The following is an 18,510-nucleotide window of genomic DNA, read 5'->3' on the forward strand; positions in this document are numbered from 1 at the left end:
AAGAGTTCGGAAGTGCAAGTTCAAGGACAAAATTAAATAACTATTAACTTTAAGAATTATTTTAAAATTTAAGTATAATTTCAGAGACCACTTTAAAACTTAACTCAATATTTCTTATATAATAATATATTAATAAATATGAGTTAGTTGAACTAAATATAATAAATTTATTATAATTTAATAAGATTTTTTTTATCATAATAAATTGTTAAAAACGATATTCAATATATTTTACAAATAAAAAAAGTAAAGGGAAGGAGACAAAAGTTTTCTAATTCAAGTAGCAAAATACTTGATTGAAATAGGCTTCATTCTTAATTCTTATATACCTCAAACGATTTCCTTACAAAATGAAAATTTTTCGTAACTCTTTTAAGATTATTACAAATGCCATTCTCCTTTTTAAGTTTTAAGTTTTTTTAACAAACTCACGATTTCTGATTTGCGTAGAGACGTAGAGTTCAATTAACGTGCAATCAGAATCAGAAATCACTTGCCTCTTCCAAACACGGTCTTAAAACAAAAACAGAACAACACTCACTGCATGCGAAGAGTGATTCGAGTGAGATGGGGTGCTCCTTCTCTGGTCTGAACGCCTTATACGACGCCGTTAGCGGCGGAGCCGACGTTTGGATCAACGAGAATCGCTTCCGCGTCGTCCGGCAGCTCGGCGAAGGTGGATTCGCCTACGTTTACTTGGTCAAAGAAGTTCCCGCTGACTCTTCTTCTCTCACTGGCCTCGCCAACAAGCTCAAGAATCCCTCTCTTCTCTCCGGTTTGCCGATTTCCAATTTTACCCTCTCGATTTATTCTTTGCTTATCTGCCTTGCTTGGATCTGAAATGTTATCTTAATTGTGATGATAATGAAAAGAGGATCTTCTATCGTATGTATGATTGATTGATTTCACTTGCTCTTTCTTTCTCCACAGATGATGGAACTTATGCAATGAAAAAGGTTCTTATTCAGAATAGTGAGCAATTGGCATTGGTGAAGGAAGAGATCCGTGTTTCTTCTCTTTTCAGTCATCCGAATCTGCTTCCACTTCTTGACCATGCAGTCATTTCAGTAAAGGTAACTAGTGATTGCTCCTAACTCTTATTTCCATGTCCTAGAATTTAGATTTAGCGTATCAGCTAAGAATGTAGAGGTTCCAAGTCACTAAGAGACATGAATCAAGAGTGTAACCTTAGAAGTCTAGAATGACCGTATGATGAATGATGTGCTTGTATTATTTCTTGATTCTGGCTTTTCTAATGAAGACTTTTTGGGTAACTTATAAGTTGTAACCCAACATATGAGATTTTGTTAGCGTCAATGTACAATCTGCAAGTATAAATTGTGCTCTGTCGGCTGAAGATATTTCCAATACATATGAATTGTTTATGCAATTATGATTCACAGAAGAGACCGAAAATTTGGAGTGTAAAGAGATGCCCGTGAAGGTCACATCACACATCGCATGGTTTCCACCTGAAGAAATTGTTTTGGAATTTAGATAACGATATTAGTCTTTGGGATTATTTCAGAATACTTTCTAGCTTGGGTAAAAAGAAGGATTTGGATATTCTAAAGTTTGAATTTCACTTTAGAGAGTAAAGTGTGATCTTCTACCATTGAATAGTTTCTCTCTCATATTTATTCTTGGTCCCACTTATGAAATGAATGGTGAGAGATCACACTTTATTCTCTAAAGTGAAATTCAAATTTTAGAGGATCCAAATCCAAAAAAGAAAATATAGTAATATTAATATTAATATTCTTTTCTTGGGAATTTGTAACTTTTTTCTCTGCATTTCTTTGTTTTTGGGTTTATTTTGTTCCTTGACATGTCCTATGCTTTTAGTTGTGGGTTAAGTAAATGTGCTTTTTGCTGGCAGCCTACTCAAGAGACATCTTGGACCCATGAAGCTTACTTGCTATTTCCTGTTCATTTGGATGGAACATTGTTTGACAATGCTAATACAATGAAAGCCAAGAAGGAGTTCTATTCTACCACAGATGTTCTTCAAATATTTAGTCAGGTAAAGAGAACCACTTTATTATCTTATTACCTTATTCTAAAAGAAAGTAGTGGAGTTTAAGTGAATAAATTGTTGCTTGTTGCAACCCAAGATTTTCAACTCATGATCACTTGTTTATATTTTAATATGATGTGGAGATTTGTGGAGTATGTTGTGATTAAATGGCTGAGATGGGGCCTCAGTTTGATGTCTATTGTAGTCTCTTTTGATATCTACTCTTAATGTTCTTTAGGTATCATTGCTTCTAATTGACCACAGCTGTTTAAATTCTTTATAACCCTTTCAATCACTTATAAAAAGCCTGGATTGGACCAGTTGTTTGGACAGGAAACCAGTGAATTTCTGGCTTGTCTGGTCTGGTGCTTGGCTTGGATCAGATAAGCATTCAGCTTGGATAATTTTGGCCAGACCTGGTGAAAACCAGTGTGAACCGGCTGGTCAAAGTTAAACCAGTTAGCGAAGCAACTCTTGAACCTTGCACCATAGAAATCTTTGAATAAATTGAGAAGTTCCACTAAGTGGACTTGAACGTATTACATTTTACATAGTTGGCATAGACAACTACAACTTGAGCCAAAGTTGTTATTGTTGCATAGTATCCTTTTTTTTTTCTCTTTTGTTGGGGTCAATTATTTATGTTTGTGTATTTATTAAATTGAATTTTTATATATTTACTTCCTGCTGTCCCAAATAACTGTTTGTTTCTAAAACTTTATTTGGTCTAAATAAGTGTCCATTGATAAAAGCTAGGTAACATTAATATAACTTTTCAGTACAAATGCTATTAAAGAAAGGAGAGAGAAAGTGTGATTAGTAGAAAGAGAAAATAAGTACTAAAGAAGAGTTAATAAAGCTAATTTTGTATAATCAGTTGAGTTTATCTAAAATCAAGATGTTCTAATCGTATTTCCGTAAGCATGAACACAATTATAACTGGACATTATGACCAGAGGGAGTACTTAATTAACTCTAGTTCAAGTGCTTTGACAAGTGACCCACTGGTTCACAGTGCCTTGGCCAATTTCATGGCTGGGGCAAGTTAAATAACTATGCTTTTGACCCTGTAAAATCAACCCAACAGCTTTGTGCAGGACTCAAGCATATGCATGGTTTAGATCCTCCATATGCACATAATGATGTTAAACCAGGCAATGTTCTCATAACACATAGAAAAGGCCAACCTCCACTTGCCATACTGATGGATTTTGGCAGTGCTCGACCTGCCAGGAAGCAAATTCGCTCCCGATCAGAGGCTTTGCAGTTGCAGGTTCTTTCTCTCTCACTTTTTTCCGTCAACAAAAGTTATTGTGTTTTACGTTAAATCCTAGCATGCTTTCTGTCTTGCTGATTGCTACTTCCTGTGTAGGAGTGGGCGGCTGAACACTGCTCTGCCCCTTACCGAGCTCCTGAGCTGTGGGATTGCCCAAGCCAAGCTGATATTGACGAGAGGACTGATATTTGGTCACTTGGATGCACACTGTATGCGATTATGTGAGGATCAGACCTTTTTTGTTTGCGATTCTGTTCATTTGTATGTTGTGCATTTTCAATAGAGAAATTCTAAGGGACCATAAGAATTTATTGTTTTTGGCCATCACTTAGCCATCAACTCAGTTCAATAACATACTTTATCTCATACTTTTAAACATTGATAGCTAATTGATGGCCAAAGACAATAAATTCTTATGGTCCTCTAGCATTCCTCGTTTCAATAAAGGTAGATTGTGATTTGTGACAATGCAATAGCCTTAGTTTGGTCATTTTGTTCATGGTAAATAATCTCTACTATGAGGTTATATAATATTATACACGGACAACACCCCTTCGTTTATAAAAGTATACACCAACCTCCATAAGATATAGGTTACATGACACTCGGAATCCATATATTTTGCAGCATGTGACACTGACCTGACCTCCCCTATAAACATGGCACTAGCTTGGTTTGTGTTTTATCTTCTTTTCTAGTGCTATAAGTTTGTTTGCGGCTTTTTGATGAAATGGCTGGGATATCTTGCAGGTATGGGGTATCTCCATTTGAATATGCACTTGGTGAGTCCGGCGGGAGCCTGCAACTGGCTGTTGTAAATGCTCAGGTGAAATGGCCAGCTGGACCTAAGCCTCCGTATCCAGAGGCGCTGCATCAGTTTGTGACTTGGATGCTTCAGCCTCAGGCCACCGTTCGTCCGCGAATAGATGATATCATTATCCATGTTGACAAGTTGATCTCGAAGTTCTCTCCTTGAAGTTACACTACGGTTAGGCATGCTCATTTACAGTGAAGATTTAGAAAGAAAACTTCTGGTGCTGCCATTACTGTCCACTTATAGATACATATATCTGATGAAAGAAGCAGTAGCACACATTCTCTCTAAAGTACATAACATCCCCTTGTGTAAATGACCATTTTCCCCGTGTGATCCTCAGAATTTATGCACACTAATTTCTTTATATGGCACTGAGGTTTGAGCACAGGATTTAAACAATCATGCTACGTGTACACCAAAATCAGCTATCAAAATGAGCCACTAGTATAAAAATATATGTTAAAATATAAAATACGCATTGAAAATAAATTAAATAACATGTATATTTATATACATAGTGGCTGATTTTAGTAGTTGATTTTGGTATACAAATAACATTTTTTGATTTAAATTATATTACTCAAGTTCACTGTTAACTCATTCTTAGTAGCTTCTCGAAGTGACTTTTGCATCAGGCAATAAACAATATTGTTTTGTAGTATTTGTACCCTCAGGCCTCAACCCAACTTCTCTCCCTCTTTGTTTGGATCTTTATCACTGCATCTTTTAAAAGTTCTCAATGAAATATGTACCTAATTGACATCAAATGTTGGTGTGTTACAAACACTTCTAGAAATTAAATATCAGAAATCCCATGTTTTTTAAGAAAAAAATTTAATCAAAATTTTTTTTTGGGGTCAAGTTACACCCTTAACATACCGTCCCCTTTCCATGAATTCTATTATAACAGTTTTCTATTCACAGCTAAGATTCGAACTGGGTACTGGGGTGCACTTCCACAAGGCACATAGATGCCATTAAAACAGGCCTTCTGGCCTTGGAGTGCAACCAATTTTTTTTTTTCTTGTCAGACACAATACATCTATATTACACACTCACCCACATAATACTAAAAGATTCCTTTTCAATACTTGGCGTATTCGTCAAGATTCAAATCCGGATGCAATATATTAAAAGGCATATGGATCCAATCCTGTTTCAATTATTACAAATTTGTACCATTTTTTGCATAAGTAGACAATAAATATAAATTATTAGTAAGCCTTAGCCCAATTGATTTAACCAATTGAAGCACGCTGTACTTGTACCTATGGCAACAATTCGTTATTTGGTTTGCTATTAACCAGAGGGTAGGCTTTGATACTTATATAATTGAGTGGATAAGTGGATTTAACTCAATTGGTGAGAATTGTCCTATATTTATAAACTATCAATACCATAGATATGGATCTTTTTCTTAATACACTTTTTGATACCTATGATAGTTATTTGGAGTGTGTATGTTGCAGAATATTTGCATAATACCCAACTAACAAACACAAATAAATTTTAATACCATGAAATATTTGAGTAGTCTTAATGATGAAATTCCAAAAGTTAACTGAAGAAAAAATCGCTAAATATTTATGAAAGTTATCAGCACAATACGAAACTCTAGTGTAGCTCTTATTTGCATGCCAAAAAATCTTTTGACTAGTGACAGCCTCTCTCGTTGATAATTGCAAAATTTATTTGCTTGAGTTTGTACTTTCTACCACATTTAGTTAAAATTATAAAAGAAAAATCGGTGCATTGCCTCGCGAACTTCTTGTTGCTGGTTACACACAGAAAGTTAAGTGAGACAACTACTGGTAGTAACTAGTAACTAATTGTGGTAACCGTATAACTAACACAGGCATAGAAAACGTAACATCTTGGCCACCAATCACGAGCAACAGGCAGCAAGCTACCAGTTTTATTTGCCAAATACTGGAAGATAAGTATTTTTGTAACATTTTTAAAATGTATTCCTTTAAATAACAGAAATTCTATGTGAAATTTTATTTTTGTTGGACTTACAATATAACATTCATCTAAATTCATGTGTTTAGATGAATTTTAAGTAGTATATTTAAAAATTAATTATTTTTGCTAATGTGATAACACACGACTAGTCTATGATGGAAACAGGATACCACATAACAAGGAACATGCGGAATTCAAAAAATATTTTTTAATTTTTTATAAAAACATAATTGGACACAAAAAAATATACGTTTCTAACGGTATCAAATGAATATCATGCCTAAAATGTGTTCGACTAGTTAATAAAAATGAAACAAACGAAAAAAGGAAGAAGTAGAGAAGGAGATGGAGAAAAAAAAAAGAATGGAAGAGCAACAGAAAAGCACAAAAAAAAAATGCCACAAAATCCGAATTGCTGAGTTCTTTTAAATAACTTAGTTTAGTTAAAAGAGAATTTGATCTCCTAATAATAGTCTTTTATTTATTTATATTTATCTGGTTATGTGTTAGAAAGATTCGAAAGAGAAGAATCGATGAGGACAAGCAGCATGTCCATGCGTCCCAAAGAAAAAGAGGAACCACACAATGCAATCATCTCTTGACCACATCCCATCCACAACCAGAAACATTGTTTTTTGCCCTTTTGTGCTTTTCATCAGGTTCCTTCTCTTTCTTCATTATTGCTTCTTTTTAGTCGCACCCAAGTACTACGTAGACCACAACATGCTCTACTCATACAATAAAAAATAAAAAATTAGGTATTTGACCAATGTCATTTTTGATAAAGATGAGGTTGTTCATGGCAAAGCTCCTACTTATGATTTTTTTTTGTTATACCTTGTAATCATTTTCTGCTTCAATACTTTCTCTCTTATTCGAACATGTTTTTGGATTTTTAGGAAGAAATTGAGCTCTTCTTTTTATGTTTGAATGTTGTCTACTTCATTGTACACTCTTACTCTTGGATTTTTTTCATTCACTTCAACAAGAATTATAATTCTATATTATAGTCAAGTCAAAATGGAGATTTTTCAATTGTTGACTCTTCGAAAGTTCTTCGATTGTCTTTTTTGTTCTTTATATTTTCTTTTTGAGCTCGGATAATATAACTTTGTTAGTAGTTTCTATTTTTCTGTTGGTTTAAAGATGTTTGACCGATGTGAACTGGCATTTGATTTTTAAATTTGTTACCAAGTTTCTAAATGTTGAATTAGTGAACTGAGTGTCATTGTCAGTTGTGATTGAAAATGGTACTCCAAATCTTGTTACAATATTCTTGTAGAGGAATTTTCGATTTTTTTGTACAGTGATGGAGGCCAAAGATTCTGCCTCAATCCACTTGGCATAGTAGTCGATCCCCATTATGAGGTATTTGACTTATCCGAGTACTTGAGGAAACGGCCGAAGCAGATCTAATTCCCATTTTACAAAAGGCCACGGAAAAGTGATACTGATGAGCTCTTCTGGAGGTGTTACATGGAAATTTGTACGCAACTGACAAGGCGGGTATTTCTTGACGACTTTTTATAAGGTTGACCAATAAAAACTAGCTCGTAGCACTTTCTTTTTGCTGGATATGCTTCATGGGTTTATTAGTTTGGATTTTGATTGTGTGGGCTTAGAAGTAAGGTCGTAATCTTCTGAAGGCCAAAACAAGAGTATAAACAAATTTTTGTATCCTTTGATAGTTCAGTTCTGCTCTTTGTAACGCCTTGCTTGCAAAGTAAATAGGCTTTTGCCTCTCCTCTTCTTCTCAGACAAGGGCTGAAGGTATAGCTCTATCAGCAATAGCTAAGTATAGCATGAGCTCTTCCCTTATTTTAGGTCGGGTCAATATCAGGGTAGACTCAAGAAGTTTTTGAATTTTTAAAAAGTTTGCTTACATTCCTGAGTCTATTGGAAATTGTGTCATTTTCTGAGGATTGCAAATAGTAGCAACAACTTCAAGGCTGAGCCATCCAAGAATCTGGATAGGAGTATGAATGATTGAATGAAGACAGTAGGAAAGCAGAGATTCAGAAGGAATGACGCATCTTCATACGCTTATCTGAAATTCCCACCAATGAATTACATAAGTATCTCTATTTTTATTTTATGTTTATTTATCTTTTAGTTATCAAAATCCCATAACCATTTGAATCCGCCTGACTGAGATTTACAAGATGACCATAGCTTGCTTCAAGTCGACAATCTCTGTGGGATCGATCCTTACTCACGTAAGGTATTACTTGGACGACCCAGTGCACTTGCTGGTTAGTTGTGCGGAATTGTGAGGAAAGTGTTGAGATTATGATCGCGTGTACCAAGTTTTTGGTGCCGTTGTCAGAGATCACAAATTCGTGCACCAAATTTTTGGCGCCGTTGCCGGGAATTGTTCGAGTTTGGACAACTGACGGTTTATCTTGTTGCTTAGATTATGTAATTTTCTTTTTTATTTTGTCTTCAGAATTTTTAACAATGAATTTTAGAGTTTCGGATGATGCTTTTATCATCACAGGAGCTAGTTGATTCCCATCAATTTGGCTATTGTATGTAATGTCTTGCTGAAACTTGGCTAGCCATGTCTAATCTTTTTAGACTGAAGCTTTAGACTAACATTGCATGATTCCTGGAATTCTTATTAAAAATTTTGAGTTTCTTATTTTCTTTTTCAAAATAATTTTCAAAAAAAATACAAAAAATACAAAAAATTATAAAATCATAAAACAAAAAAATATTTTGTGTTTCTTGTTTGAGTCTAGTGTCAAATTTTAAGTTTAGTGTCAATTGCATGTTTTTTATTTTTCCTAAATATTTTTTCGAAAACTCATGCATGCATGGTGTTCTTCATGATCTTCAAGTTGTTCTTGATAAGTCTCCTTGTTTGATCTTAAAATTTTCTTGTTTTGTGTATTTTCTTGTTTCTCATATGCATTTTTGAATTTTTAGAGTCAAAAGCTTAAAAATTTTTAAGTTTGGTGTCTTGCATGTCTTTCTTTTCTTAAAAATTTTCAAAAAAAAAAATATGTTCTTGATGTTCATCATGATCTTCAAAATGTTCTTGGTGTTCATCTTGACATTCAAAGTGTTCTTGCATGCATCATTGGTTTTGATCCAAAATTTTCATGTTTTGAGTCATTTTTTTGTTTTTCTCTCTCCTCATTAAAAATTCAAAAATAAAAAATATCTTTCCCTTATTTCTCTCATAAATTTCGAAATTTTTGGTTGACCGAGTCAAAAATTTTTAAAATTTAGTTGTTTCTTGTTAGTCAAGTCAAAATTTCAATTTAAAAAAAAAAATCCTATCTTTTCAAAACTTTTTCAAAAATCAAATCTTTTTCATTTTTATGTTTTTCGAAAAAATTCTTTAAAAATTGATTTTCAAAATCTTTTTCTTATTTTTATTTCATATTTTCGAAAACCTTGCTAACAATTAAGGATTTTATTCAAAATATTTTAAGTTTGTTACTTTCTTGTTAAGAAAGGTTCAATTTTTAAATTTTAGAATCATATCTTTTAGTTTCTTGTTAGTCAAGTCATCAACTTTAATTTCTAAAATCAAATCTTTTTAATTTCTTTTTCAATAATATTTTTTCAATCATATCTTTTTCAAATCATATCTTTTTCAAATTTTAATTTCAAACTCTTTTTCTAACTTCTTATCTTTTCAAAATTTACTATTTCTTATCGTTTTCAAAACCACTTAACCACTTTTTCACTTTTGATTTTCGAAAACTCCTCACCCTTTTTCAAAATTATTTTAATTAACTAATTATTTCAAATTTTAATTTTAATTTTATTTCTTCTCTTAATTTTCGAATTCTAACTAAATCTAAAATAAAAACAAAAATATTTTCTTTTTCCTTTTAATTATTTTCGAAAACTCTCTCCCTCTTCTCCTTCTATTTATTTTATCTATTCACTAACACTTTTCCTCCACTCATCAAAAATTCGAACCCTCTCCCTCTCTCTGAGTTCGAATTTCTCTCTTTCTTTCCTCATTCTTATTCTTCTTCTCTTCTACTCACATAAGGGACTATCTGTGTTGTGACAAAGAGGATCCCTATTATTTCTGTTCTCTTCTTTTTCATATGAGCAGGAGCAGGGATAAAAACATTCTTGTTGAAGCTGACCCTGAACCTGAAAGGACTCTGAAGAAGAAGCTAAGAGAAGCTAAAGCACAAAAATCCAGAGAAAACCTTACAGAGAATCTCGAAAAAGAAGTAATGGCCAAACCCAACAACAATAACAATGCAAGGAAGGTGCTTGGTGATTTTACTACACCAACTTCTAACTTTCATGGAAGAAGCATCTCAATCCCTACCATTGGAGCAAACAATTTCGAGCTTAAGTCTCAATTAGTTTCTCTGATGCAACAGAATTACAAGTTTTATGGACTTTCATCGGAAGATCCTTTTCAGTTCTTAACTGAATTCTTGCAGATCTGTGATACTGTTAAGACCAATGGAATTGATCCCGAGGTCTACAAGCTTATGCTTTTTCCTTTTGCTGTAAGAGATAAAGCTAGAATATGGTTGGACTCTCAACCTAGAGATAGCCTGAACTCTTGGGATAAGCTGGTCACGGCTTTCTTAGCCAAATTCTTTCCTTCTCAAAAGCTGAGCAAGCTTAGAGTGGATGTTCAAACCTTCAGGCAGAAAGAAGGTGAATCCCTCTACGAAGCTTGGGAAAGATACAAGTAACTGACCAAAAAGTGTCCTTCTGACATGCTCTCAGAATGGACCATCCTAGATATATTCTATGATGGTTTGTCTGAATTGTCTAAGATGTCATTGGACCATTCTGCAAGCGGATCTATTTACCTGAAGAAAACACCTGCAGAAGCTCAGAAACTCATTGAAATGGTTGCAAATAACCAGTTCATGTACACCTCTGAAAGGAATCATGTGAATAATGGGACGCCTCAGAAGAAGGAAGTTCTTGAAATTGATGCTCTGAATGCCATATTGGCTCAGAACAAAATGTTGACTCAGCAAGTCAATATGATTTCTCAGAGTCTGAATGGATTGCAAAATGCATCCAACAGTACTAAAGAAGCATCTTCTGAAGAAGAAGCTTATGATTTTGAGAACCCTGCAATGGCAGAGGTGAATTACATGGGTGAAGCCTATGGTAAAACCTATAATCCCTCATGGAGAAATCATCCAAATTTCTCATGGAAGGATCAACAAAAGCCTCAACAAGGCTTTAATAATAATAATGGTGGAAGAAACAGGTTTAGCAATGGCAAGCCTTTTCCATCATCCTCTCAGCAACAAACAGAGAATTTTGAGTAGAACCCATCTAGCTTAGCAAATATAGTCTCTGATCTATCTAAGGCCACTCTCAATTTCATGAATGAAACAAGGTCCTCCATCAGAAACTTGGAGGCACAAGTGGGTCAGCTGAGTAAAAGGGTTACTGAAACTCCTCCTAGCACTCTCCCAAGCAATATAAAAGAGAATTACAAAAGAGAGTGCAAGGCCATAACTGTGACCAACATGGCCGAACCAAGAGAGAGTGAAAATGCAGTGATTCCCAGTAAGGAAGGCCTCAGGGAACGTCCACTGGCCATTAAGGAGTACCCCAATGAGGAACCAAAGGAATCTGAGGCTCATATAGAAACCATAGAGATTCCATTGAACTTCTTTTTACCATTCATGAGCTCTGATGACTATTCATCTTCTGAAGAAGATGGAGACATTGCTGAAGGGCAAGTTGCCCAATATTTAGGAGTAATCATGAAGCTGAATGCCAAGCTATTTTGTAGTGAGACTTGGGAGGATGAACCTCCATTACTCATTAATGAACTGAATACCTGGATTCAGTAAACTTTACCTCAAAAGAAACAGGATCCTGGTAAATTCTTAATACCTTGTACCATAGGCACCATGACCTTTGAGAAGGCTCTGTGTGACCTAGGGTCAGGTATTAACCTCATGCTACTTTCTGTAATGGAGAAACTAAGAATCTTTGAGGTACAAGCTGCAAGAATCTCACTAGAGATGGCAGACAAATCAATGAAACAGGCTTATGGACTAGTAGAGGATGTGCTAGTGAAGGTTGAAGGCCTTTAAATCTCTGCTGATTTCATAATCCTAGACACTGGGATGGATGAGTATGAATCCATCATCCTTGGCAGACCTTTTCTAGCCACAGCAAAAGCTGTGATTAATGTTGACAGAGGAGAGTTGGTCCTTCAATTGAATAAGGACTACCTTGTATTTAAGACTCAAGGTTCTCCTTCTGTACACATGGAGAAGAAGCATGAAAAGTTTCTCTCAATACAGAGTGAAACAAAACCCCTACATTCAAACTCTAAGTTTGATGTTGGGAGGCCACAACCAAACTCTAAGTTTGGTGTTGAGAGGCCACAACCATACTCTGATTATCTGTGAGGCTCCATGAGAGCCCATTGTCAAGCTATTGACATTAAAGAAGCGCTTATTAAGAGGCAACCCAATTTTTATTTATCTATGTTAAAATTCCATTTTTCGTTATTACTTTATGTTTTCTTTAGGTTGATGATCATGTGGAGTCACAAAAATAACTGCAAAAATCAAAGCAAATTCAAAAATAGTATTAAAAATAGCACACCCTAGAGGATGAACTTACTGGCGTTTAAACGCCAGTAAGAGTAGCAGAATGGGCGTTAAACTCCCAGTCTGGCACCATTCTGGGCATTTAACGCCATAAAGAAGCAAAGACTGGCGTTTAACGCCAGAAATAGGCTACAGCTTGGCGTTAAATGCCAGGAAAGGTATAAAAGCTGGCGTTCAACGCCAGAAACAAGCAGCAGTCTGGCGTTAAACGCCAGAAACAAGCAGCAGTCTGGCGTTAAACACCAGTATTGCATACAGAGGGCGTTTACACGCCTAAATGGTGCAGGGATGAAAAATCCTTGACACCTCAGCATCTGTGGACCCTACAGGATTCCTACCTACCCCACCTCTCTCTCTCTCCCTCACACATCTCTATAACACTCTACCCAAAACACCACTCACCTATTAAATCCTATCATCTTTCCTATATTCTCTTCACCAATCACCTCCATCCCTCTTCCCCAAAACCCCCCCCACATACCTCACTTTTCAAATCCAAAAACTTTTCCCTCCCAAACCCACCCAATTCCATTCGACCACTCTCCATCTCTTTTTCCCTATAAGTACCCCTCTTCACTCCTTCATTTTCCCCTCCATCTCCTCTATTTTCTTCTTCTTCCCCTTCTTTCCTTCTTCTTTTGCTCGAGGACGAGCAAACCTTTTAAGTTTGGTATGGTAAAAGCATTGCTTTTTGTTTTTCTATAACCATTTATGGCACCTAAGGCCGGAGAAACCTCTAGAAAGAGGAAAAGGAAGACAAAAGCTTCCACCTCCGAGTCATGGAAGATGGAGAGATTAATCTCAAAGGTCCATCAAGACCACTTCTATGAAGTTGTGGCCAAGAAAAAAGGTGATCCCTGAGGTCCCTTTCATGCTCAAAAGGAATAAGTATCTGGAGATCCAACATGAGATTTGAAGAAGAGGTTGGGAAGTTCTCACCAACCCTATTCAACAAGTCAGAATCTTAATGGTTCAAGAGTTCTATGCAAATGCATGGATCACTAGGAACCATGATCAAAGTATAAACCCAAATTCAAAGAATTGGCTTACAATGGTTAGGGAAAAATACTTAGATTTCAGTCCGAAAAATGTAAGGTTGACGTTCAACTTGCCAATGATGCAAGAAAAAGCACGCCCCTATACTAGAAGGGTGAACTTTGATCAAAGATTAGACCAAGTCCTTATGGACATATGTGTGGAAGGAGCTCAATGGAAAAGAGACTCAAGAGGCAAGTCGGTTCAATTGAGAAGACCGGACCTTAAGCCTGTGGCTAGAGGATGGTTGGAGTTCATCCAACGCTCCATCATTCCTACTAGCAACCGATCTGAAATAACTGTGGATCGGGCCATCATGATCCATAGTATCATGATTGGGGAGGAAGTGAAAGTTCATGAGATCATACCTCTAGAACTCTACAAGGTGGCTGACAAGTCCTCCACTTTGGCAAGGTTAGCCTTTCCTCTTCTCATTTGTCACCTATGCAGTTTAGCTAGAATTGTCATAGAGAAAGACATCCTCATTGAAGAGGACAAGACCATCACTAAGAAAAGGATGGAGCAAACAAGAGAGCCCACTCATGGACCTCAACAAGAGCATGAGGAAATCCCTCATCAAGAAATCCCTAAGATGCCTCAAGGGATGCATTTTCCTCCACACAACTATTGGGAGCAACTCAACACCTCTTTGGAAGGCTTGAGTTACAACATGGACCAACTAAGGGTGGAGCACCAAAAGCACGCCATCATTCTCTATGAGATTAGAGAAGATCAAATAGCCATGAGGGAAGAGCAACAAAAGCAAGGAATAGACATAGAGGAACTCAAGAGCACCATTGGATCTTCAAGAGGAAGAACTAGCCGCCATCACTAAGGTGGACCGGTTCCTTGACTTCCTTGTTCTTATTTTTTTCGATTTTATGCCTTATGTGTTATCTATGTTTATGTCTTCACTACATGATCATCAGTGTCTAGTGTCTATGTCTTAAAGCCATGAATAATTCCATGAATCCTTCACCTTTCTTAAATGAAAAATGTGCCTAAATACAAAAGAACAAGAAGTACTTGAATTTCAAATTTTATCTTGAAATTAGTTTAATTATTTTGATGTGGTGGCAATACTTTTTGTTTTCTGAATGAATGCTTGAACAATGCATATTTTTTATAGTGAAGTTTATGAATGTTAAAATTGTTGGCTCTTGAAAGAATGATGAACAAAGAGAAATGTTATTGATAATCTGAAAAATCATGAAATTGATTCTTGAAGCAAGAAAAAGTAGTGAAAAAGAAAAAAAGCTTGCAAAAAAAAGTGGCAAAAATTAAAAGAGAAAGAAAGAAAAAAAGGAAGCAGCAAAAGCCAATAGCCCTTTAAACTAAAAGGCAAGGGTAAAAAGGATCCAAGGCTTTGAGCATTAATGGATAGGAGCGCCTAAGGAAATAAAATCCAGGCCTAAGCAGCTAAATCAAGATGTCCCTAACCATGTGCTTGTGTCATGAAGGTCCAAGTGAAAAGCTTGAGACTGAGTGGTTAAAGTCGTGATCCAAAGCAAAAGAGTGTGCTTAAGAACTCTGGACACCTCTAATTGGGGACTTTAGCAAAGCTGAGTCACAATCTGAAAAGATTCACCCAGTTATGTGTCTGTGGCATTTATGTATATGGTGGTAATACTAGAAAACAAAGTGCTTAGAGCCACGGCCAAGACTCATAAAGTAGCTGTGTTCAAGAATCAACATACTAAACTAGGAGAATCAATAACACTATCTAAATTCTGAGTTCCTATAGATGCCAATCATTCTGAATTTCAAAGGATAAAGTGAGATGCCAAAACTGTTCAGAAGCAAAAAGCTACTAGCCCCTCTCATCTAATTAGAACTAAATTTCATTGAGATTGTAGTGGGATTTATAGTATATTATCTTCTTTTTATCCTATTTGATTTTCAGTTGCTTGGGGACAAGCAATAATTTATGTTTGGTGTTGTGATGAGCGGATAATTTATACGCTTTTTGGCATTATTTTTAGGTAGTTTTTAGTAGGATCTAGCTACTTTTTAGCATAATTTTATTATTTTTTAAGCAAAATTCACATTTCTGGACTTTACTATGAGTTTGTGTATTTTTATGTTATTTCAGGTATTTTCTGGCTGAAATTGAGGGACCTGAGCAAAAATCTGATTCAGAGGCTGAAAAAGGACTGCTGATGCTGTTGGATTCTGACCTCCCTGCACTCGAAATGATTTTCTCGAGCTACAAAAGTCCAAATGGCGCGCTCTCATACTTTGCCCGAGTTTTGACAACGCAAACTGGCGTTCAAACGCCAACTTCCTGCCCTATTCTGGCGTTAAACGCCAGAAACAAGATACAAGCTGGAGTTAAATGCCCAAACTGGCATAAAAGCTGGCGTTTAACTCCAAGAAAAGTCTCTACACATGAAAGCTTCAATGCTCAGCCCAAGCACACACCAAGTGGGCCCGGAAGTGGATTTTTACATCATTTACTTATCTCTGTAAACCTTAGCTACTAGTTTTAGTATAAATATTACTTTTTCTCATTGTATTAGACATCTTGGTTATTCTGGTTCCCCCTCTAGGGCCGAAACCAATGAACACCATTATCACTTATGTATTTTCAATGGTGTAGTTTCTACATACCATAGATTAAGGTGTGGAGATCTTCTGTTCCTTGAGTATTAATGCAAAGTACTATTGTTCTTCTATTCAATTCAAGCTTATTCTTATTCTAAGATATTCATTCGCACACAAGAACATGATGAATGTGATGATCAAGTGACACTCATCACCATTCTTACTTATGAACGAGTGCCTGACAAACACTTTCGTTCTACATGAAAACAAGCTTAAATGCATATCTCTTGGGACTCTAATCAATGATTCACAGCATTTCCCCTCTGACAATGGGGCATCTGAATATGAGATTAGAACCTTCGTGGTATAGGCTAGAAACAATTGGCAGCATTCCTGAGATCCGAAAGTCTAAACTTTGTCTGTGGTATTCTGAGTAGGATCTGAGAAGGGATGACTGTGACGAGCTTCAAACTCGCGATTGTGGGGTGCAGTGACAGTGCACAAAAGGATCATTGGATCTTATTCCGACACGATTAAGAACCGATAGCTGATTAGCCATGCGGTAGCTGTGCCTGGTATTTTTCATCTGAGACGAGAAATTCGACAGTTGATTAGCTGTACAGAAACCGTAGAGGACCATTTTCACTGAGAGGACGGGAGGTAGCCATTGACAACGGTGATCCCCAACATACAGCTTTCCATGGAAAGGAGTATGAATGATTGAATGAAGACAGTAGGAAAGCAGAGATTCAGAAGGAATGATGCATCTTCATACGCTTATCTGAAATTCCCACCAATAAATTACATAAGTATCTCTATCTTTATTTTATGTTTATTTATCTTTTAGTTATCAAAATCCCATAACCATTTGAATTTGCCTGACTGAGATTTACAAGATGACCATAGCTTACTTCAAGCCGACAATCTCCATGGGATCGACCTTTACTCACGTAAGGTATTACTTGGACGACCCAGTGCACTTGCTAGTTAGTTATGCAGAATTGTGAGGAAAGTGTTGAGATTACGATCGCGTGTACCAAGTTTTTGGTGCCATTGTCAGAGATCACAATTTCGTGCACCATCTTTCTTTGGGAATTGACTAGGACTTGAGGATTCATATTGATTTATCCACCTGACTTACCTTCATAGTTAGAGGTTGACTAAATGGGAGCAACGAGCAATTCTCATCACAATTGATAAGTATAACTAGGATAGGACTTCTAATTTTCATATCTTGCCAAGAGTTTTCTTAGCTATTGATTTATTAATTCCTACAATTTATTTCTCTTGTTCAAACCTTTCAAAAACCATAAAATACTGTTTTCCATAACTAATAATAAAACACACCTCCCTGCAATTCCTTGAGAAGACGACCTGAGGTTTGAATACTTCGGTTTATAAATTTTACTGGGTTTGTTACTTGTGACAACCAAAACTTTTGCACGAAGGGATTCTCCGTTGGTTTAGAAACTATACTTACAACGCGAACTTATTTGTGAATTCTTTACCGATAGAAAATTCGCTCGTCAATACCTATTTGCTAATTGTTTTACTTGTGGTACATGTATATTATTTGTGTTTTACTTGCTTGTATTATCTGTGATTGTCTAATGTTGAGGAGGTTAGGTAGGCGGTGGCGAAGGGATCGCACGGAGGGTAGGTTGGTGGAGGCTGTGAGACAGTGGTAATTGGTTTAGTTAGTAATCCCCTAAGTTAGAGTACCCTGTTATTATATGATGGTTTTAAGTTATGTTTTAATATTTTTGTATGCTTTAAGATAAATCTTGTGGCAGATATGAAGCCTAGGATTGCCTTTGGCGTCCTGGGGTCTTATATCCTACATCGCTGGGCACTGTTACCACATTGAGAACCTCCGGTTCTCATACCATATTTCTGTTATATTTTTCAGATGTAGGTCGCAACCCACCTCGGTGAGTTACTTCGGATGGTGACAGAAGCGGAGGATCCGGATACCTTTTGAAATCTTTTTTGCTTTATTTTATATATGTCTCTCATCTTTTGTATTTGGCCTAGAGGCTTGTATTTGAGAGAACAAAACTTGTATAAGCTATTTTTACTGTCTGGTTTCTCGTATGGTTTGTATATGGCTAGCCGACACAAATTCCACGAGCTGTGGCTAGATGCTTATGATATTATACTATTATATTTTGATACATCTTGTACCTGTTTCTTGTGCCTTAAGTTAGAAGCTTTGTTAGTATGTTTTGTGCTTTTCAAATCCTGTTTTTGAGCTATATCCTTCATCGGTCTTCTA

The 18,510-nt window shown here is 36.0% G+C and overlaps 1 protein-coding gene across 1 annotated transcript; it reads left to right on the forward strand.

Moving 5' to 3' along the window:
* Nucleotides 1-362: 362 nt before the first annotated feature.
* On the forward strand, nt 363-4,706 carry LOC107470958 (uncharacterized). The gene is made up of 6 exons (XM_016090388.3): nt 363-775; nt 931-1,073; nt 1,880-2,023; nt 3,105-3,290; nt 3,390-3,514; nt 4,044-4,706. The coding sequence occupies exons 1-6, from the start codon at nt 568-570 to the stop codon at nt 4,267-4,269; spliced, it is 1,032 nt and encodes a 343-aa protein (XP_015945874.1). The 5' UTR covers nt 363-567; the 3' UTR covers nt 4,270-4,706.
* The last annotated feature ends 13,804 nt before the right edge of the window (nt 4,707-18,510 follow it).

The sequence above is a fragment of the Arachis duranensis genome, chromosome 10 (genome assembly GCF_000817695.3).
Source record: "Arachis duranensis cultivar V14167 chromosome 10, aradu.V14167.gnm2.J7QH, whole genome shotgun sequence".
In the NCBI taxonomy this organism is placed as follows: Eukaryota; Viridiplantae; Streptophyta; class Magnoliopsida; order Fabales; family Fabaceae; genus Arachis; species Arachis duranensis.

Bases quoted from the DNA above. Each gene is read 5' to 3' on its own strand.
- LOC107470958 (XM_016090388.3), top strand. From the start codon at position 568: ATGGGGTGCTCCTTCTCTGGTCTGAACGCCTTATACGACGCCGTTAGC. The intron at 3,291-3,389 runs GTTCTTTCTCTC...CTTCCTGTGTAG, and splicing joins CAGAGGCTTTGCAGTTGCAG to GAGTGGGCGGCTGAACACTG. The intron at 3,515-4,043 runs GTGAGGATCAGA...GATATCTTGCAG, and splicing joins TGCACACTGTATGCGATTAT to GTATGGGGTATCTCCATTTG.